Source organism: Nipponia nippon, unplaced genomic scaffold (genome assembly GCF_047370975.1).
Source record: "Nipponia nippon isolate SJK-2023a ecotype South Korea unplaced genomic scaffold, ASM4737097v1 scaffold_5, whole genome shotgun sequence".
NCBI lineage: Eukaryota > Metazoa > Chordata > Aves > Pelecaniformes > Threskiornithidae > Nipponia > Nipponia nippon.
This window is the reverse complement of record NW_028262369.1, coordinates 9,313,499-9,335,682: the sequence shown is the minus strand read 5'-3', so window position 1 is coordinate 9,335,682 and position 22,184 is coordinate 9,313,499. Positions and strand designations below refer to the sequence as shown.

Sequence of the window (22,184 nt, the reverse complement as noted above, 5' to 3'; positions counted from 1 at the left end):
GTGATATCAGAAGGTAACCCAAAGTGCAGCTGCAGCTCCAGCCGACTCTGCATGCAGGACGCGTGTGTACTTCCCCGGTGCTGGGAGCAAAGCTGGTGCCCAGCTGCTGGGCCGGGCACGGAGCCGCCGGCTCGGGGTGCAGCTCGGGGGGCTCGGTGCTCCCGCCTGCGCGCGGGGCGGGGGGATGCTGCTGCGGTGGGTCTGCCCTTAGAAACAGGATTGAAGTTATTCCAGAGCTCTGCTCTCCCTTTAAGCATAAACATTTGTGCTTTGGGAGTAGATTAATATGCTCAAAGAGTTTTGTTCCATACTTCGCTGATAATTGCTTACAATACTGGCTTTATCCGGGGATGGTGCACAGTTAAGAAGGGAGAAGGCATGCCTTGGTTTGTAATACTCTTGAATTCCATCATTTTTAGTGGTCTGATATATCAATAGACTTTTCCTTGAGCCATATAGTTTCAGATCAATGTATGGAACTGCAAATGAAAGGGGGAGGGGAGTTTTCTTAGTAGGTTTTATTTAATGCAAAGAAAATTTAATATATGAAAGTTGATTGAATGAGTTACTGTCTCTGGATACTTAGCTATAGTGAAAGCTTTCTGTCACCCCAAATTGTTTCCACCTGGATCTTGCCTGTAAAAACAGGGGTCATCCCAACTGAAGTCCCAGAAAACGCTGAAAATTTTAATCTGTAGCTAAAAATAAAAAGGGAATAGCATTGGCTGTGTTCCTAAGCAGTTCCTTCAATGCTAATTTAAGGCGTAAATTCGAAATGGAGCAGGACCACAGAAATGTCATAGCATTTGTGCCTATACCGTTTCCCTTACCAGTGCAACGGCTAGGAAAGGACTTTATACAATATTTTTAAAAATCTGAAGTTTATTTCCAAAAAAAATTTGACCACAGAAGGGAGATGTGCTAGATAATCTTGACTGTTAATAATATTGACTGCTGCCTGGTGCTGGAGGTTTTCTGCAGTTCCAGGGCTGCGTGGACGCGGCAGGGACCCAGCAGCTGGGCATCGCCTGAGTTCTGAAACAGCCTTGGACCCCCTGGCCCAGCTGCGGCTTTCCCCTTCCAGGCTGTTTCAGCGTGTCCAAGCACGGCCTTTCCCCGGTTAAAAAAAGAAAAAAGCAAGGGAAAAATGGGGAAGTAAGGGGTTAACCCCCCCCCCCCGCTGCAGGCTGCGCAGAGGGAGCGCTCCCTGCAGCCGGGGTTCCCGGCCGCTGCCGGCCGCACCCGCGGGGCCGCAGCCGCCCCTTCCCCGCCCCGGGCGCGGCCCTCGCCCCCCAGCTGCCTCCGGAGGGCTGCGGGCCCGCAGGGCGGGCAGGAGGGGCACGGCGTGCCCGCACCCCGCGGCCGGGAAGGTCTGCCCCGGGCTGCCCTCCACCCCTGCGGGGCACGGCGGCCAGCACGGCGGCCAGCACGGCGCGCTTGGGCAGTGCTAACCTGGGGACGCAAAATAACGTCTCAGGGAGCAACCGTGGGGGTAGGCAAGGGATTTCCTTGCTTCCTTGTGACAAAGGCTCTCTGGGAGGAGACGTGCGCCCCCGGGGCAGGCCGTGGGCGCGGGTCGCTGGGGGTGGGATGCGCTGAGCGCGCCCGGGCTCAGCCGGCGGCGGGCGGGAGGTGTGGGGCTGGGAGAGCCGCGGCTGGGGGAGGGAGCACCACCCCGCCTATATCCACTATCCACCTCCCCGCCCGCAGCCTCCCCGGCACAGCCGGCAGGTCCCGGAGCGAGCGGGGACCCCGGGAGCTGGGGGAGCGCCCCGGCCTCCCGCCGCGGCCATGGGCACCGGCTGGGCCGTGTGGGCGCTCCTCGCCGCCGCCGCGCTCGCCGCCCAGGCTTTCCCCCAGACGAACATCAAGATCAGCCAAGGTGAGTGCGAAGCCTGGATTGCGGCGTGGGGTGAAGGTAACCCTTAAACCGCGACGGCTTGAGCGGGGAGAGGAGAGCGCGTCCCTCCTGCAGGGTCGGCTTTCCCCTTTCGCCGACTGCTCCAGAAATCGCTGACTTTCCTTGAAATCAACTTTCTTCTTCACTGGGGGGACGTGCCAAGAGCAGCCCCGCTCTCTCTCTCTCAGGATAGTGAAGCTGACCCTGCTCTGGCTCTGCTTCTGTGTGTTTCTTTCGCCTTCAGCAGCGCACGCTCGCGTGGCGCGATGCCGTGGACCCTCAGCCATCCCTGCCGTGGGGCTGGCCTGGAGGGCAGGGGCAGCGGGCAGAAACAACTGCTGGAGGCGCACATCTGAGTGGTGCAGGACTGCAGCCCGGCAGGGCAGGCAGGGAGGACCACCGTGGTGCCTAGTTTATTTATTCACGCTTATTAGATGTGAAAAGTGGCCAGAAATAAGTGATTCCCCCTTATTCCTGTTGGTGACGGCAGCTTCTTTATGTTGCTTAAGGTTCTTGCAAACTTTTTCACGGGGCTGGCATGACCAAGTCGCTGCTCTGAGTTTGTTTGCGCCCTGTTAGATTTGTATGGGAATGTGAGCAGAGGGGGACTCCTTAAGCACTGTTTGGTGAGTTCGTGAGAAAAAGGATCGATATGAGCCCAGCTTTCCTGCCAGATGCCTAACCCATGGGAGCTTCGCCAAAACTAATTAAGGAGAAAAAACATGCAAGATAACTCCTATCTGTTAGTGCTGGCTGCAGGAGGGCTGCTGCCGGCGCCTGCCATAGCCTCACGACTACAAATATACCTGGAAGAAGATTTGAAGATGTAAAACCAGCTTGGTTTTGTTACAGGATTTAGAAAACCAGAGCCCTCTCTGTGAAGGGATGTCACTTCCAACATGCTTCAACTGGTGTTTAAAATTTTACTTGGAAATTTGTAACATGTGCTTTAAAAAACCACATCAGAGTGTGTAAAATATTGCCCAGTTGTTAAATGAGCTTCACGTCCATCAGACAACACCATCCTCTCCAGCTCCATACATCCCCCAGACACACGGCGACCAAAAACCCTCCCATGAACTGCTTGTTTTGTAGATGGATGCTAAGTAAGAGACTTTTTCATCTGTTAATGAAAGGCAAATATTGCAAATCACATGAAGGTGGGATTGTTTGTCCATAATGACTGTGGTGTCAGGGCTTAAGGACGTGCTCCTAAAGCCATGGGTGACCTGAGGCATCCCAGCATCATACGGTAGCGCTGTCTTAGCCCTTGCTGCACGCTCCTGCCCACCAAACCCCCATTTTAATGCTTATTCTTTGTGTTTTTTCAATAAAGAGGACGTGGGCTGGCAGACATGTCAAGGCTGCGGTGGGATGGAGGTCTGGCTCAGCTGGCACTTTGAACCCCCCAGTCTCACTGCAGGCTGCTTCTGCCAAAGCGGTCCTCGGGGGGTCCTGGGGCTCCCCGTCCCAGCCCTGTTGTCTCTCCCATTCCCTATAACTGCCTACTGCTCTGGCAGCACTGACACAGGGTAAAGCCGTGCTGCTGATCTTCCCCGGGGCCCCAAGCTGGTAAGAGGCAACTCGGTGTTGGTGAGCACCAGGGTGCTCGTCCTGAGCCCCTGCTGTGACCGCCGGCTGGGGAGCGCTCCCCATCCCTCGCTCTCAGCATTGCAGCCCTCGGGTACCAGCGGAGGGGCTCCACGGGCTGCTCTGCCCTGGGAAGGACCCAGCCTTGCACATGACGGGGATCTCCTCAGCTCTTCTCCGTTGGCATCAACTTCAGACAAGCCTCTTGGGCGTTGATGGACATGCTCCAAACCCAGCTGCTTGCCAAGAACTGAAGAGGTTCACTTGCTTTTTCAGGTCAGATGGCAGCATTAGCTTATGGATGTGCCAAGAGGGGTGTTTCAAGGCTATGCCTTTCAGTGAGGTGTCTCCTAGCATCTCTAAGCTTTTTGGTAAGTCATCAGCTGCCAGCACTGACCTGATCTGATCTGCTCTCCAAAATGCTTTGGTGGAGCTGCAATATCCCCAGGACTCTTTCTTGCACGGACATCTCTTGCCAACCTTGTCCCAGCCCCAGACTTCGTGTCTCAAATCTGCAGATTGCTGGAGGTGAGGCAGCATTGCACCTTGGGATGAAGCTGGTCAGGAAAAAACCTGCCCTTCCCTGGCTGAGTCAGTGGGAGTCCCACAGCTGGTATTTTATCCTTTTCGGTAGCATCCTGGAGTAAAAAAATGTGTGAAACTGGCTGGGGTTTTCTCAGTTAATTACTTCTGTCTGGAAAGTGGCCACTTGGGGAAGTGAAACTTTTTGGCAGAGCAATGCCAGCTTCTGCAAGATTTTGACAAGTGATTTTCCCAGCGGTTCTGCAGTGGGTCTCAGCTAGTAAATAAATAAAAAGGCTCTGGTGTTGTTGGCACTAACACAAATCCAGAGAGCACAAAACTCTTTTTCTGACCCAAAATTCTTGTTTTCCAGCTTTTCTGAGTTAGTAACAGCTGCCTGATATGAATCTTATCCTCAACCAAGTTTGGACACCTATTTTGCTGGTGCTGCGTTAAAACATGGCCCTGACCTTAAAGCTTCTGCACTGTAAATAAGCAAAGGGAGGAAGGATTCTTGCCATCTTTTTTTAGCAGGAATCTGGGGACAAATGGATGAACTGACTTGGGGTCGGCAGGAGCCCCCGTCCCGCGGGCAGTGGCTGTGCTGCTCCTCCCCCATGCGGAGGAGCTGATGCTGCTGGGGGTGATGTTTGCTGGTGTGCTTAAAAGTGAGGATCTGGTCTAACTAGCCCCAAAATGCTTCCCCTGTCCCCCCTTCATCAAAATACCATTAGCAGCTGCTGTCTTGGGTTATGAGGTTTTCCTACAGAGCCATGAATGGGCTCATATACTCACAACCATACATCCGATTTCTTATGGCCTTTCTGCTAAAAATAGCCCCCAAAGACCCCAGATAAAGTAGCACCCCCAGTCGTTCCTGTAAAACTGGGAGCAATAGTTCTCCAAAGAGACAGCCAAAGCCTCTGATCCTGACCTAACAGAAAAGATGCTAATTAAATGCTGACCTCCCATATTTTCCTTTTCAGTATATTTAACCTTAAATTCCTTCAGGCACCTCTGGTTCGCTGAAGCTCATCAAATTAATGCTACCTAATGGGAAGCAGTACGGAGTAACAAAGAAGGACTGTCTCCATCTCTGACTTGGTTTTGGCTGCTCTGAACAAAACGAGGGTGATTTTCCTGGATGATTGGGGCGCCGATGGGCCCAGCTTGGAGCCAGGGCACCGGGACGCCCGCTGCAATTAGCACTCGGGAGCGAAGGGCCCCGTTTGCCGGGGATGCTGCTGGGTTAAGGCCTGTGAATTTTGCCACCGTGCTGCTAGAGGTGAAGAGTTCGTCAAGGCACTTCACAGCCTGTATAATAAAACCCCAGTTGCTGGGGGAGCTGGCGGTGCCTGTCTGCCACAGACCCCCGGGGTGCTCTGGGCAGGAGGGAGCAGCAACCTGGAGTCACCGTGAGCCAGGACCAGATCCCAGCCCTGTCCCGAATGGGGGGACGCGCCTCATCCACAACCTGGTGGCGAATCTGAAGCCTCATCCTGTGGGTTTGACCCTCTGCCCTTGCTCTGCTGCTCTTTCAGTGTGGCAGGGACCCCTGGCCGGCGCCATGTGGGGAGGAGGGCTTGGCTCCCAGGACATCACATCAGCTCTCAGCGTTCCTGGTCCTTCTACTCTATTGCTATAATAGCAACAATTTGCATTTTTTAGGGCTATTCAAAGGTTTTTTCCAAACGCAAGGATGGCAGGGTGTGAGTCCGAGAGCTGAACCCTGCATTGCCACTGAGCTGGCTGTGGCTTGGCCACCCTCCTGTAAAGCTGTTCCTCTTGTTTCCAGCCCGGTGTGCCTTATCTTTTTCCCTCCGCAGCCCGTAGCTAGTGCTGACGAGGACGGGAGAGCCCCTCGCTGCTCTCAGCGGGTTTATTGCTCTGGGTGCAGAGCTGGTCCCAGCCATGGCTTCTCCAGGGGCAGGCGTGATGGGGCGACAGCCGAATGGATGCTACTGGCAGTCGAGTTGGCCTCTGCGCCTTGCTCAGGGGGAAAAAAAAGGCTCTTTGCATTTGCGGTTTGTCACCTGGGAGGGGTGTGTGACAGGAGGGACCCGGGGGGCTGGCTCGTGGGTGTTTGTAAAACGCTCAGGGATCCCCAAGTGGAAAGAGCTGATGAAATATGAAATTATCACCCAGAGCTGCCACTGAAGGGAAGGATTAGGCTCCATGAACACTCCCGCAGCTGCTCTGAATTCACCTCGCCTCTCCTTTTCCCCATGCCGATGCTGCCCTTGCCGCTCCCATGTCCTGCGCTGCCGCTGGCAGGGTTTTGCTCTCCCCGCCCTCGGGGAAAGCCATTCCCCCCCGGCCCCTCAGTACCGAAGGCCCTGTAGCAGCACCCTGACCTCTCCGGGCTTGAGCCTGTTACCTGCTTGGATAGTTTCATGGCATCTGATGTGTGCTGTAACCCCCTGCTCCCCCTGCCCTGCCTGTCTCCCTCCTTGCTCCAGCAGGACGCCACAGGGATGCGGGAACTGGCTCTGTGGGACCTGGCAATTCCCCAAGGCTCAAAACCCAGCAGCTAAGAGAGCTAAGCCTATGTGCCACAAGATTTGGGGGTCACGCGTGCGTTCGCGTTGGGTGCCGTGTTGTGTGTGTGTGCTGCGTCCTCCCCACGCGCGAGGTGGAGCAGGTCAGAGGGAAGTGTTAATGCTGCTGCAGTGTTTACAGCGCAGCAACAGCAAAGGCTCCAGAAATGTGTCCTGCCCCCCAAAATGACCTCTTTTGGGGTAACTCCCCCGCTGTGTTGAACAGTGGTGGGGGAGGAGGAGCGGCCCCATGGAGCCCTGGCTCTTATCTGGCGGCGGGAGGCAGATAGGCTGGCACCGCTCCCGGCGGCATGTGCGCCTTGCCTGGCTATTTATGGGGCCGAAAGCCAACGTGTCCGTACGTGCATGGCTGCGTCCGGGCCCAGGGACACAGGGGAAGGTGAGGGGGTTTGCTCAGAGGGAGGAGGTGCAAGTTGGCCTTGCAGGAGGGCAGAGTGCGGCCATAACCCTGCAGCCCCTGGCTGTCAGCTCCCATCTCAGCACGGCGGCTCCGGTAGTGCCTGATAGAGGTGAGAGGAGCCCTTATCTTGGTTTCCCCAGTAGCAAATGTCAGTGCCTTTATTTTAAGCACCCTCTGTCTAAAATGATGTCAAAATGGCTTGAAATGTCCCTCCTGATTTAGGCAGATGCTAAAACCGAGAAACCCATAGCTTTTGCAAAATGTGTTTTGGCTTTTGCAAACTTTTGCACAACTTCTACAATGATTGGTTTTTCCATGCATGTGTTTGGTGGTTATTTGCCTGGGTGAGGTGGGGGGAGCAGGGCTGGGTAGCGCTGCCTCCACTGCCTGCTTGGCTGCCTGGCCACACTGCTTTGCCATCAGCTGCTGGATGTCCTCTGCTCTGCCCCCAGCCATGCCAGAGCCCGTCCACGCCTACTCCTGCCCGCTCTTCTGGACAGAGTACGAAGGCCATTGCTACCGGTACTTCCCCATCAACAAAACCTGGGCTGAAGCTGACCTCTATTGCGCCGAGTTCTCCATTGGCATCAGATCAGCCAAGCTGGCCTCCATCCATAGGTGAGGGGAGCAGAAACATGTCATCCCACCCTGGCACGGCCTGGGGAAGAAGGAAAATGGGGACGAAGTCTCACTCCCACAGCACAAGCTCTGTGCCAGCTGCAGGCTCGTGTTCCAGCCTGAGCATCCCTCTGCACCAGCCTGAGCATCCCTCTGCACCAGCCTAAGCATCCCTCTGCAGCAGTGACCAGGTCAGGTCTGATGCACTGGGCACACAAAGGCAATATAAAAAATGCCTTTTCCTGGCCTGGCAGGAAAACTGACATAGTATTCCCTGAATTTCCCAAAACTGCATTTTTTACTCTTGAAAAAGGGATAGGAATACAACAAGATTACCCAGGCTTTTTCCCCCACTCCCTCTCCCCAACTCTCCCCCACACTACGCACCTCTTGCACAGACCTGGGAAAGTAGTCAACAGCAATTAGAAGAGGGGGACCCATTTGGCTATGCCATAGGGCGAATGCTTGGGGGCATGCCTGACCATTTGCCTGACATACCCCCTCAGCGGCTCCGTATTGCTCTGTTTTGCCAGCTGGGAAGAAAACGTCTTCGTCTACGACCTGGTGAACAGCCGTGTGCCGGGCATCCCCACCGACATCTGGACGGGGCTCAACGACCTGCGGCAGGTGAGAGCTCCCCGTAATCATGTGGGAAATGGCTTTGAAAAATTCACTTCCCTGCGTTCTCCCCCTGGAAAGCCGCTTGGTTTTCTTCTGTGCTCCTTATAGCCCCATTAATTGGGTGGTGGCGCAGGGTCTGTTGTGCAGCGCACGGGGGAAAGTTGTAATTTCATCCCCTCCAGTCTGCTTTTAAAAGAAAAGTGTTACTAGAATTAATAGATTAATAATTACTAATTATTCACGTCATATTTTATTAATGGATTAATAGAAAGAGTATTGTACTGCTGGTCCAAGAAGAGCAAATAAACTGAAAACGTCTCCAATGTCAAAAATCACCAAGTTTCATTGCTTTCTTGTAATACTCCGCAACTTTTCAAAGCTGGCATGTTGGAAATGTATAGTCTAATATGTAACAAAGAGAAAGCCAGACCATCAGGAGAACAGTCCCATGCCAGCAAATTTTTTGTAGATATTGGGAAAGGAATGGAAAAACAGGAAAGGGAACACAGCATTGGGTGGGTGTGTTAAAAAATATATGGGTTTAGTTTCTGGGCTTCCCCTGGTGAGAACACTGTGAATGCTGGGGCTTTCCCGGGTAAATTTTCAGTTGTAAAACCCAAACGAGCTGTTTGCCCTTTGCTGAGCGGTGACAGTCTCTCCCTGTGTCGCCGGGCTGTGTGGCACTGGGGATGGGGACGGGGTCTACGCGGGAGCAGGACCCCCCCGACTGCAAATGCGGCTCTGCGATCGCCGCCTTTCTCCGCTCGCCCCGCACCAGGAGGGTCACTTTGAGTGGACGGACGGCTCCTCCTACGACTACCACTACTGGGACGGCAGTCAGCCCGACGACGGGATCCACTCCATCCCGGAGGAGGAGGACTGTGTGCAGATCTGGTACAGGCACAGCAGCGGTGAGTGCCGCGCCAGGTGTCGAGGGCACCTTCAGTCTTATTTGCATGTCAATAAATTCAATCCACTGCGGCTCCTAATTTTCTGAAGAGGTTGCTGGCAGGCTGAGGATTTGCATTTTAATTTTTTATTATTATTTTCTTTTTTCTTTGCAGAGAAGGGATGTGTTTTTCACCATATACATACATACACACACACACACTTCCTTTCCCTCTGCTCACAGCCCATCTCCCTCTCCCGTAGCAGCAGCAAGAGGGGAGCATCATCCACTTTGAGGAATTACCGAATTTAGCCAAAGGTCAAATGTTCCCATTTCCCCTCCCATGGAAACACCCATCAGTTTGCCAGCTTTTCCCTCCCTTGCTCAGGCCAAGGGCATCTCGCTGAAGTGGGGCAAGACCCTGCTTGTGCAAAAACCCTCACACCCTCATTGCCAGTGAGACCAGTCAGGTGTATCCAGACCCCCCTGAGCATACCTAAATGCTCCGTCCATGGGCAGCCTGTTGATATTTTGTGGGGTACGAGGCTGTGTTTGCAGCTGCCTCCCTGCTACCATGTTCCAGCCAGGGTCAGGTATCCCTGCCAGCATCCCCAGGACAGGGATGGGGATGCTGGGAGGGGGCACGGCCGGGAGCAGCGCAAATGGAAGCACACCCAGGGAAAGCCTCCCGCAATGGCAGGAGGTCCCAGTCCTGAGGGCAGTGCATGATTACCTCCTCATGCCTTTTTTCAGCTAATGCCTTGGTTTTTTTTGGGGGGTAGCGCTACGCTCCTGGAACGACAATGCCTGCAGCAGAGCCTTCCCCTTCGTCTGCAAGATCCCCTCGCTGGCCCTGGACTGAGGCTGCCAGCACTGCCCGTGCCCCTCTCATTGTGGGTGACCTCTGCAGCCATGCCGGGGAAGAGCGGCCGGGACGTGGCGCGGGGGGCGAGAGCCACGGAGCTGCTCAGCGTCCCCAGCCAGACCCCATCTGCGAAAATCCCTTCTGGGAGTGCTGCAGGGACAAACCCAGCGCTCACCCTCCCCACGGGTAAATGACGATGGGCGCTGTGTTAAATGGCGAAGGATCCCCCCAAGCCTGAGCTTTGGGTTTCAGATCAACTATCGCAGTGTATTAGAGGAAACCCATGATTTTATCAATACACCAAACCACTAGCACAAAAAAATAGCCGTGTGTAGGAAATGATTTGCCCGTTGATCTGTGAAGAGTGGAGGAAAAGTGTTATTTTCTATTAAGTTATGCAAAATGCCTCTTGTGCACGTTATTTTTCTCTCTGCTACAATAAACAGCAAACAGCAGGTGGAGGCTCCTCCGTCTTTCTAGTGCTCGAGTAGCAGCGACTCCCCAGGGACGTGGGGTCTCGTGTGAAAGGACCTGGTTTTACCCCAATCTATTCTGTATTAAAAAGGTGCGTTGGGGGGGAGTGGATGCCTGGGAAAGCTTATTTTATTGACCCCGGCTGTTTTTTTGGGGTCCCCGGGGCAGCCTGTGTGCACACCCTGCCCTTTGCCCGGCCTCCATCAGCCACATGGCATCACCGCATGGGGTGTGTGGGGCACTCGGCGCCCACAGCAGGTGAGCAGGATTTGGCCCTGGCTGCTTTGGGCTGAGCGAGTTACAAGGGAGGCAGGTGAAGGGCTGATGGGCACCAGCTGAGGGTCAGCCCACCCTCACAAACCTTTCCTAGGTGGGGAGAGCTCACAGCTCTCAGTGCAGCCCTGTTTCCTAGTGGGATGATGCTCTTCCCTGCAGCTGTTGCTGATGTCCTTCTGTTCTGCGCTGGCACCGCAGAGGCGCTTTTATCTACCAGGTAAATAATGTTTGGGGAGGTGCGTGTTGATGTGGCAGCCCTAGTGCGCCTTGTTTGGGATGCTCACTGGGAGATGGGACCCTCCGCCTTGTACGTGGGTGAATTCGCAGGGTCTGGGTGCACGTGGGGCTGTGGTGGTGCCAGGACCCAAGGAAGGGCAGTACTATCAAGGCAAAAACATGCTTCTCCTTCAGGGAATGCGACTGCAAGGGCACTACTGGACCCAGTCAAATGCAATAAAACCAGTGCTCCCTGCAGGGTGACTTTCCCCCCCCAGTCCCTCGCCCCGGTCCCACGCAGCCCTGTGGTATCCAGGTGGCTTTGTGAGAAGCCCCATGCAGAGGGGGCTGCCTCCCCCATGGCCTCTCTTGGGAACGATGTGTCCCTTTTGTCCCTGCTCCAGCAAAGCCCCAGGGTCTCACGGCACCAGAGCAGCTGGGACAGCCCTGGGCTGCCCTGTCTTGGCTGCTGCCTGTGAAGATGAGTAAAAGCATCCTCATAAAATTGTCTGGTCTCCCTTGATGTCACCATCTTAGAGACATAAAATTTCAAAACTGAGACTTTGCAGAGCGATTACACTGGATACAACGAGGTAAGTAACTGAGGCTCCGCTGGGACCGTCTAACTGCTTCCTCGGGTGTCAGCACGGCTTTCAGCTAAAATACATTTCCACTTGGAGAGAAACTGCAAAACTTGGTGGGGGTAATGGTGATGGTGTAAGTGGAATATGTGTGTTGGAGCAGGTTTCTAAAATAAGGAAATACTGTCATCCATGATTATGTCTTTTTATATTAAAATGTTAATATAAAAATACATAAATGGATAATATATCAAAATAAAAATATATTCTTTTTAATGTACTTTTTAATATATATATACTATCCATATATTTATATGGAAAGTAAGAAAGTTGCATAATTTTCAGTCCTGGCAGGAGACAGTGTTGAATGTTGTTTCTCAAGGCTTTTGCTTCATCTGAAAACAATAAATTACATATAGATGATAACACTATACAAAGAAACCAGCTGTAAAAAAAAAAAAAGTGTTCTTGGATCCAGCACACTAACAAAATTTTGATGTGTAGGATTTGATCTGTGGCAGAAAAAGGGCTTGAGGAACCATTTTGATCACTGCCCTAGAGGTCACCCGTGGACAGGTCCCGTGCCTGCTGCTGGCACCGGGACAGCAGGGTCGGGCATCGGCATGGCACGGGACATGTGTCTGACTGGCTCCTGGCTCCGAGCACCGGTGCTGAAGTGTGGTCCCGTCTCGGTGGTGGAGATCAGCCGCACCACAGGGGACTGGAGCCAGCGCACCCCACAGAGCCCCCCTCGGGCTTGGCCATGCCCAGAGCCCATCGCCCAGACGGGGAGGGTCGGGGTGCTGGAGGGGCGGCCGCCCCGCTGGGTGCCAAACTCTGCTCTGGGCTGCCTCTCCCCAGTTTCTTTTCCCTGTTCCTCCTGTGTCCCCTGTTCAGAGGAGCCGGGAGTTTGTCACAGCTGGGGCTCGGTATGCCTCGAGCCAAAAAACTCTCTTTTTTTTTTTTTTCCCTGCAAGTGGCATGAGATGTTTCAAAAGAAAGGTTAAAACCTTCCCTTGGGAAAGTGTTTGAAGACGTGGGCCCTACTGTGGCTAAAAACATTGCTAATGGGAAAACCTATGAAAGCTGTCAGCTCCAATTAATATCTTCATTTCCAGGTAAAAAGAACTGAACATGCGCGACCTGAAAGTCGGGACCAAAGTTAATAGGGGCTTTGTTTTGCAGCCCCCCTGGCTTTCTCCCCAGACTCCAGGATCCTTACTTAAAAAACAACCCTCTCTCCTCGCTAGTGTCTTCTGTTTCACAGTAATAAAATAAAATACAGAAAACAACAGGAGTTTTCACCTCCCTAATGAACTTTTAGTAGATCTGGCAAGGTCAGTGCTTGGTGGAAGACTGGATGTACCCTTTCCCTCGGCACAGAAGGTCCCAGGCTTTGGGTGGCCAGGAGGAGTTACAGCTCTTCAGGCTGAACTTTTAAATTTTATTTTTCTGTATTCCTGGCCCCATAACCCCTAATTCCCCTGTTATCTTGAATTTCTCCATCCTGCCTTGCCATATGGTGCAGGCAGCGGGAAACCTGGCAGTGGCAGGACTCTCCCACACCTCTCCTGCACATCACTTGCAAGCCACTGATGCCGGAGGGTCTTTTTATGTCTCTGCGTTTTTTAGGAGCTGACATCTTCCTTTGTAAGGCATGGAAGTCGGGGTAAACATGAACAGTGTGTGATGTAGCCTGGGAGTGAACAAAAACAATTGCCTCTTGGTGACAAATGGCTTTTACCTTCTGATACCACATTTCATGGTCTGTAGAGACAACATTGCCCCCAGCTCTGGGTGGAGAGATGGGCCTGCCTGGACCATTTGCCTTTTGATTCTTTTTTTTCCCTATTACTATTAGTCTTTATTTCCTGAAATACACTGCTGGATGTCCAGGGAAGGGAGCTGCAAAGACAAGTGCTGTGCTGTCAGCAGCTTGCCGGGGCGCACTGGTGCTGCCAGCTGGCAGCAGCCTGCCCCGGCGCAGGCAGCCCAGTGATGATTTTCCTTCCCGGTTTCTAATCTGGACTGCTTAGCCGGCTGGCTGGGCTGGGCTGGGCTGGGCTTTCCTTTCCTCTATTAATTCAGTAAGACTTTTTTCCCCCTGAAAATTACTGGGAGGATAAGGCCTGCATAGCTGAATTGTGAGCTTTTTCTTGTGCATCTCCCCACCCCAGTTTCCCTTGGTTTTAATTGCCTGCCTAGCGGAGCAGCTCCTGCCCCGGGGCAAGGATGCTGCAGAGCGGTTCCCTTTGACAGGGAACAAAAATATCTCAGGGCCAAAAAAAAAGGCTTCCAGCAGCTCAGTGAGTAAATTATAGACATTTACTGCCTGTGGCAGTGAGGTCCATCACCAAAAAAATAAACCCCAAAGCACAAAACCTTATGATAAATCATGTTACCTGTCTCTGTGATGGTGTTAGCATTAAACTCCCCAGCTTTGGTCCATCCCAAACGTGTGCTGCAGGGAGAGATGGAGCAGTGGGGCACAAGGAAGGCGAGCAGGATTCGGCCCTGTGCTGTGCAGGTCTCAGTGGATACTGGCTTAACCAAGATGTTCCTCCTGTTCTGTGGGGGGGTTTTCCCATCCCACCTCGCACCAGCTGCTCCCTGCTGCTGCCAGGGAATGAGCGGGATGGCGGGGAGCCAGCGGGGACAAATCTGCTGGGAAATGCACCTCCTTCTGGGCACGGCTGAGCCCAGCCACCCCTCGAGCAGGCAGGGGGCTCAGCTAAGACAGCCATCAAAAGAACAGCCAGAGACGTGGTCAAAGGTGGATTTATAAACTGTGCAAACTGCTGGTGTGTGATGGCACCTTAATTAATTGCAAAAGCTGAGTGAAGCTTCAAGTGATGCTGGTTTTCCTCTGGGAGAGGCTCGTTGCTGGCGGGGGCACCTCCAGCCTGGGGGACCCCGAGATGGGGCTGGCTCAGCACAGGGGCTGCCTCATGCCAGCACCAGGGCCTGTTTTGCTGTCGATTGCTCCTTACCGGTACCCCAAAAGTCTCCCTGTCTTTTGTGGCCAAGGATCTCCAGGCTTCCTGCGACAACTGCCTTGTTGGGGAGCGGTGGTCCATGGGTCAGCAGCCCTGTCCCCCTTTTGGCGCAGAGCTCTGTGGCACAGACGCCTAAAAAGGATGGTAAAAAGTTTTTTATTAACTGCTTTTGTTTTGCAGGGGCTTGGTAGCTTGGCTGGAAACTTTCGTTCCTGGGTGCAAATTGTCAGAGACACTGCTGATCGGACGTAAAGTGCAGATCTGAAAAGAGAGCAATTCCCACTGTGGTTTCTGCTCGTAAAACCGGTCAGCCTTGAAGGCCATGGAGCCAAAGCGCAGGTGACGTGAGAGAGAAACAAATGTGAATCCCCTGGAGTCAGTTAGCGAGGGTGGAGCTTTTTTGGGCACATGGCCGAAAGAGCCGATACTCCTCAGCAATACCTGGTTGCTGTCCCCAAATGAGGTCCCAGGTGCCATGCTCCTGCTGCGTTGGCAAAAGTAGCTGTATTTGGTAATCTGCAAAAGTCCAGTCCAGCTCTTGGGGTTACCATGGCAACTAGATATTTGCTCGTTTGTATTTCTTGAAAATTATGCTGGGCTGTTGATTGCATCGTTTGTGAAGCTCTTTGTCAGGGAGCCGACAGAACGTTGTTTGTCAGGGCTGTATGGGAGCGGCTGGCACTGTTATTAAGCAGATTTCTGAATGGGAACTTTGCTTTGTGGTGTGTGTTATAACCGCATCCCTCCCGCAGAAACCCAGTAACATAACGCCTGGCCTAGGAAGTGTGTGTTTGCTCTGCTCATCCCCTCTGACATCCATTTGTACTCGAGAAGTTGCTTGGGATAACACAAAATCCGAGTGACTTGCTGTGGGAGACCTCGCTAAGGACAGGACAGGGGAAGGCTTGCAGGAGAAGCTTTCTTCTTGCGCCTCCTTAGCGTGCAGGGGACTCTAATAAAATATTCTCCCTTGGCTGCACTTGAAAATCTGCCGCGGGGTAGGAAGGCAAGGAGGTTTGATTTGAAGGTAGTTTGAGGAATCGCCATCTCCCCGTGTGATCGGGAGAGGAGGTGAGAGCAGCGCAGCTGGAGGGGCCCTGGGAGCAGCCCCCGCTGGCCGCAATGGGAGGGCTGTGGTCCTGCTCCCGGGGGAATAACCGCCATCTTCTGCTTCCAGAGTGCGTGGAGACTTTGAGGTTTGGGAAAATGCCAGCTTAGATGAAATGCTTACTAATTTTTGGTATTGCAAAGCCAGCACTCGCTGCAGAGCACCAGGAAAAGACGGTGCTGCAGGGCTGGCTTGAGTTTTCAGAGGTGGCTGTAGAAAAGGATAGGGAAGAGTTTTCTTTTTTTTTTTTTTTTTTTTTTTTACTGAAGACAAAATTAATTTGATTTGGATGGTGTTTAGTCTCAATGGCCGTGGGTTCCCAAAAGTCAATTGACCTACAATACAGTGGTGGTTTAAGAGCTCAGCATTTGTCGTCAAGTATTTGTTTAACGGCGAAAATCCACTTGCCACTAATTCCTCTTTTATCTTGTTGAGATAATTAAATTAGGAGGCAGGACATCGTGGCAGGTCTGCAGATTGAAGTTGTTTTGTGCAGCTTGTCCGCATGAGGATGTAACACCTTTGTGGGCTCCCAGTCTGATCATTGGTGCTGGCACTGGTGCCCATGTGGAGCATGGGGGCTGCTGGACCTCATCTCCTCCATCACAGTCAGCTTCCTCCATCCTCCCACCACCGGCCACAGGTTGCACCCAGCAGACACTGAATGTGAAGGTCAGAATTGAGAATTAAAGCAATTAAATGTGGTATTTCATCTGGGTGGAGGGCAAGCGCTCGCAGAAAAGGACCATGGCCTTTATTAATCTCCAAAGCATCACATAAAGTCACGGTCCCAAGTAAAAGCTGAATGCAAATGACGAACGTATTCATCTAATATGGGTAGCTACTTTGGATTTAGCTGAAAGTGATTATAATTTGGTAATAGCAATAAGATCAACAGCTCTAATGAAATCTTAAATGCCAGCTTTATGACCTGCCCTGTCTTCTGCATTGACTCCATTGAGCGACCTGCTGTAGCTGTCTGGGGGGGCTGCATGTTGCTTTGCCTGTGATCCCTCCGATCCCCCATGCACACCTGGCCTGTCTGGGATTTTGGTGTTATTTATTACCCTGCGCCCCATAACCACACCAGTAACACAGAGTGGCTCCCGCTCTGGCAGCAACGCAGGCAGGGCACTGAAAATCCTTGCTTGGATTTGACATTTTGGGGTGTATTCTGCATCTATAGTAAATTCACTTCATTGCACATTATCCTGGCCCCCTGGGTGCTCCCTGCATCCACAGGGACGTCCCTTGCAGGGACGACTGCCAGGGCAATAGCCATCGGGCTCCCAAAGCATCCTGGCACTGGTGGGTTTGGTCCCTTCAGCCTTGGGTACCCCCAGGATGTGACCTTTGGGGAAGGACTGGTGAGTTTGTGGCTTTTGGTGGAGTGGGGTGAGGCAGTGGTGAAGGATGCTCTCGCAGTTTCTTCCACTCCTGGTTTTAGCATACAACCATACAAGGCACGAAATGCCTGTCAGGGTGGGGTTTTTAACTTTAAAATGCCAGTGCCAACTCTCACTACTCATATTATCTGGCAGCTACAGCCACCGCATCCTCTCTCGCATTACTTTCTCTGTTTTTCTGGTTTAAACTGAGCAAACCCAAAAAAAGCTGCTGTTTTGTTCAGACGGCTCAGTGCAGTGAATGACCCATTTTTCTTCTTGGATGAGTCATGGATCCTCCTCTGAAAGATCTCATTATTAATATGCCATTTGGGGGATATGTCTGAATTTTCCAGCAGTGGCAGCGGCCTTGTCTGTGCTCACTAAGGGAACCTACACAATTAATGGCATATGCCAAATGGCTGCACCCTAATGCAACGGATTTAGTATCTATGTAATTTTAAAGGATATGTTGCTTTTGTTAATGGGCATTTCTAGGTACAACATGCTTAACAGTTTTTCCTTATTAGAAATTTGTTGAAATTCTTCTCATAAGCAGGGAAAGGGGATCCCTCCCCAGACGGTATGTCTCACAAAACAGAAGAGGAGGACGGGGGGTTTATTTTTCATGTGCAGCATAGTCATGGAGTGGGGTTGCAGCTCAGGGAGCGAGCGACCATCACCTCTGTGTCTGGGCTGCTGGGGCAGCACATCCCAAAGCCCTGCTCTTTGTCTTTCGCACAGACCTTGTTAAGCTGTTGGAGCAAACGAACCCTTGCGACAGATGCCCCTACAAGGGGAAATGCAGAGTCCTAAGGGAGGAGGACAGAGTGGAGTTTATTTTTGGAAGAGGCCAAATGCACCATCTGGGCTGTCCACCTCGGATGGAGGCAGTGTGCTCATTTTATAGCAGCACCTTTATTTACAAGTTGAAATATGTTTTCCCATACATTTGTGGAGCTCCTGCCTCCAAAACACCACCTGAAGTATGACTTTAAACAATACCTTCCTAGTCTAGCAGATATGTTAATTCAAGGATACCAAATGCAAGCTGAAGGAGGATTATGTTCCTCCTGTTTTCCATTTGTTCGTTTCCCCTGAGCTGCATTTTCAAAACTTGACTTCTCTGGAGCATCCTGCAAATGCTCTGTCTCCAGCAAGCCTAGTGAAAACATGGAACCATATATACACACACATGCACATATATTCATTAGATATACATGTTTAACCATATATAAATACACATATATATATTATTACTATTATTTTATAACCATTTTATGTACAAACACACGCACGCATCCTCTGCATGTCCCACACCTCATTCTCCCTTTCTCCCACCCTGTGCGGAGTAACCAGCACTAAGTTCTCACCCATGGACATTTCTTCTGCAGAAGAGCCCAATTACATCATTTTGAAGTTTCAAGCGACATATTTTGTAAGATTTACACTAAAATCTAATTTCAGGCTGATTATATACCATAGGAAGTTGCGGTGCGTATCGCCTCATTAGCCTGATTAGCTGGCTGAGCTGAAGGACGAGCACTCTGTGCTCTGCTGAGAAAAAAGGCCCAATAGTCAATAAGGCTTTTGGCAGCACTGAGTATATTTACTGGTTTGGGGGTAATTCTGTTTATGGGGATTTTAGAATCAGCCATGTACTGGGATCAGTCCCATGGATAAGCGGCTATTTGTGCAGCTCAGCTCTGCTGGGAGACCAAGACATGCCCCTGATTAGATTAGTTTTGCACATTGAGCTCTGCCTTTTTTTTTTTTTTTTCCCCTAATCCCATGCCTATTATTGCGGATCTGCTGAAAATAACAAATCTTTGCTGATTTGGGAGCTGGGCTTGCGCGGGGGCAGAGCCTCGCCATGTCTCAGCCCTCCCCTTGTCGCAGCCGAGCATTTGGGAGTGCAGAGCTTCGATGCGCAGGGGGTTGTGCACGGGAGCAGGGGCCACACAATTTAAATTACTTTAACCTGTAGCTCAGCCACTCACTTTAGAGGCTTTTTAATTTTAAATGGAAGCTTTACATGTGTGCCTGTCTGCCCTGAGGCTCTCAATGTGGGCTTAAAGCCCTGTTGATTTAGTGGACAAACATCGATTTAGTGGATTTAGTGATGGAGCTTGCTCAGGCTCCCTAAAACGGCACCAAACAGCTTGAGCCTGCTGGGGACTCTGATCCATTTTCTGATTTGGGGGGAGCTGTGGGATGGCTGCGTTACCTCCGAGTTGGGTGAGAGGTTTCTAAAGAAAGAGGTAACAAGGGAGCAGGGCACAGAGCTCTGGGGGCCGGGGCAGTCGGCACCCGCTGGGGAGCGTGCTGGGGTCTGCGGCTTCGTCCCTGCCGAGGCTGTGTCACAGCCGCGTCCTGGCTCAGCCCTTCATCGCTTCTGGGAACACAAAGACCAGCTTTTTGGGGCAGCTCATGTTGGCTGCTGGTCTCTTGTGTCCCCTGCAGCACAGTGAAGGTCTGCCCCACACTCACCCATCCCAGGAAGCAAAACAGAGGTGATATCATGCGTAGCTTCATCGAACAGAAACCAATGTTGGATTTGATTAAGAGACGGGAAAGAGACTGAGAAATAAATTAACCTCTATGGCACTCATTGCCCTGGGAAAACCAGCACTGGGAGTTTGCATCTCTGGTGCCTCCTGGAGTCCCAGGCAGAGCTGCATAGCGGGTTTTACATCATGTGCTTTGGCAATTGAATCTTGGCCTGATAAATCAGAAGTCCAATCTGCCCGGTCTCTGGTCGGGCAGTTTCTCTGGGCCTTGCTCAGCTGAGAGCTCTGCTCCATCGGGGGGCCGCTGGCTCTGCGGTGGGCTTGGCTGTCACCAGGCTGAGTCTCCTTCGTGAAAAGGCTGTGGCTGTTGTAGGCTATTGTATTGCAAGTTATCATCATGCAGATAGTGCAGCACATCTCTGCTGCATCCCTGGCAATCTCTGGCATCACTATGATTTGCTCTGGCTGCTTTTTGAATACGATTTTGAACAATCACTGTGTGACTCCGCAATAAGAATGCTAATTAAGTGCCATTTCCACAACCTCAGGGTCAAATTAGTTTCAGCCATCACCGATGACTTATTGAACGCTTGTACTCCTGGATACTTTCTGTGATTTTCTTTAAATGATTTAGTCCCGAATCCAGTGTGGTCCCATTTAAACGGGATTTGCCCCAGCCTGATGGGCTTGTGTTGTGTTGCGCCTGGGTGCTGCGGTGGCAGTCGTGACCCGGAGCCATGTCTATTGCAAACACAGTCCCCAGAAGAAGCCGCTAAGATGTGTAACAAGGGTAGGTTGCTCTTGAATTGCTTCAAAAAAAGAGGAGGAGAAGGCGGATGCAATGATATATTGATAATTCATCTGTCCCTGCCTGTGTCCTGGGCCAGGTTCTCATTTCTAGCGTGCTGGAATGAACCCAGAACAATGCCGTTAATGACAGTGGAATTGCTTCTAGGCTTACATTTGTGTGGTTGAAACTAAAATCTGTCTGTAGTTTGGGCTAAATCTGCCTGTCAGCTTCTCAGGAGAAGGAGCCACCCAAATACTTTTTGCAAGATGGAATCTGATTTCTTTTAATTTACCAAAAGATAGACAGTTTGCTGTGGGTATCTTCTGGCTTGGATTCACCATTAAAAAAAATCAAACAGACTGAGCGTTAGTAGTGCAGATTGCACGAGTGAGACAGCAGGAGGGTGGGATGCCGGGATGGAGAGCAGCCATGGTGGCTTTCCTGGGGTCCAGGTGTCTCCTCCAGGCACAGAGGGATGCAGGAGCCCATCTGCAGCCACGTGCCAACTTTGTTACCAGACAGGCGTCCCGCCACGCACCCTGGTTTGGTGCATGCTGTCTCTCCCTCTCTCCATCTCAGATTTCTAAAAAAGCATTGCCATATGTTGCACGAGCTATAGGCCATAGGGAATGAATCATGGCTCCCGCCACTGAAATGAGGCCGTCTCCGGCTTGGATCTTGTTGTTGGCAATAATATAGGACTGTTTAGGGTGGTGATGTGGTGGTCAGACCGGTGCTGTGGGGTTGGGGTCAGGCCGGGAAGCTAAGCCCAAAAGAGCGGGGTCGGACTCAGAGCATCCCTGCTCCTGTGCAAGGTCTGGTCCAAGGGCAGTTGAAATCCCATGGGCTTTCCTGGGGTTTGAGCCAGACCTCAGGGCTGGGGGTGTCCCTCAGCAGGGTGGAAATCCAGCTTCTGCCCCTATTTCATGGGTTTTCATAGTTTGGGAGAGAAAAACCCCACTTGGGCGGCAAGTTCACCTCTATACAAGCCTCAGCGTTCAAAACTTCGCCAAGCCTTTTGATGCAAAACTGACTCTGCAATGTCTTAATTCAGGGCTATGTGGATTATGGCAGTTTTGATGAAATCTGCTTCCCCTCCCTGGTCTCTGTGGGTCTGAGAAATCAAGCGTGGTGCTAAAGGTGACCCTGAATTTCATCCCAAACCTGATGCATTTCTTTTTGTTTGTTTGTTTGGGTTCTTTTTGTGGTTTTTGTTTTGGTTCATTTTGTTCTTTTTTTAAAGTACAGGGGGGGTTATTTGTTTTTTTTCTTATTATCACCTCCAAACAGCCCTGCACGGCTAGGAAAAAAGATAGGGCTGATTTACTTTCCAATTCCTTTGCCATCATCCAAATTGTTATGTGATCTGAATTTGGCCCAGTGGCATCTTTTTGCTAAGTGAAGCCTTCAAGATAAGATAAAATAAAACACTATAGCTGGACTCTACAAAGAGGAGATGCGGGCAAGACTGTGGCAAGTACCTCCCTGCACTTGCCAGCCTGTGCAGCGCTGTCTTGGCAGCGAGGGTGCAGAAAGCTGATTTACAGCAAGGAATTCCCCAGTGGTAGGAATGGTAATGGCTCACCATTTATTAGCATTTTCTTCCTTTCGTACAAAGATTAGATGCTGGTAAGGGACTAGTTTTCTGGCTGAAGTAAAACAAATAGGAGTGCTTTGGATAAGATGGCCCAGGTGAGAAATTGTAGCCAGAGGTACAAAAAAACCCAGGAACTGCAGCAAAGCAGGGATGGGGAAAATAAACCTAAAAATAATACCTGACCAGAATGTTTCCAGAAGAGAGAGGTAAGTACATGCAAAATAAAAAGAATTGGTCATTCTCCATGGGGAAATGCCCAAAGTGAAAAATCCCTGCGAGACAGGGAGT

The 22,184-nt window shown here is 51.6% G+C and overlaps 1 protein-coding gene across 1 annotated transcript; it reads left to right on the top strand.

The window, feature by feature from the left end:
* The first annotated feature begins 1,699 nt into the window (after window positions 1-1,699).
* Window positions 1,700-10,280, top strand: CLEC19A (C-type lectin domain containing 19A). Its single transcript, XM_009467875.2, has 5 exons — window positions 1,700-1,882; window positions 7,423-7,588; window positions 8,122-8,215; window positions 8,988-9,120; window positions 9,881-10,280. The coding sequence occupies exons 1-5, from the start codon at window positions 1,792-1,794 to the stop codon at window positions 9,958-9,960; spliced, it is 564 nt and encodes a 187-aa protein (XP_009466150.2). The 5' UTR covers window positions 1,700-1,791; the 3' UTR covers window positions 9,961-10,280.
* Window positions 10,281-22,184: the final 11,904 nt, after the last annotated feature.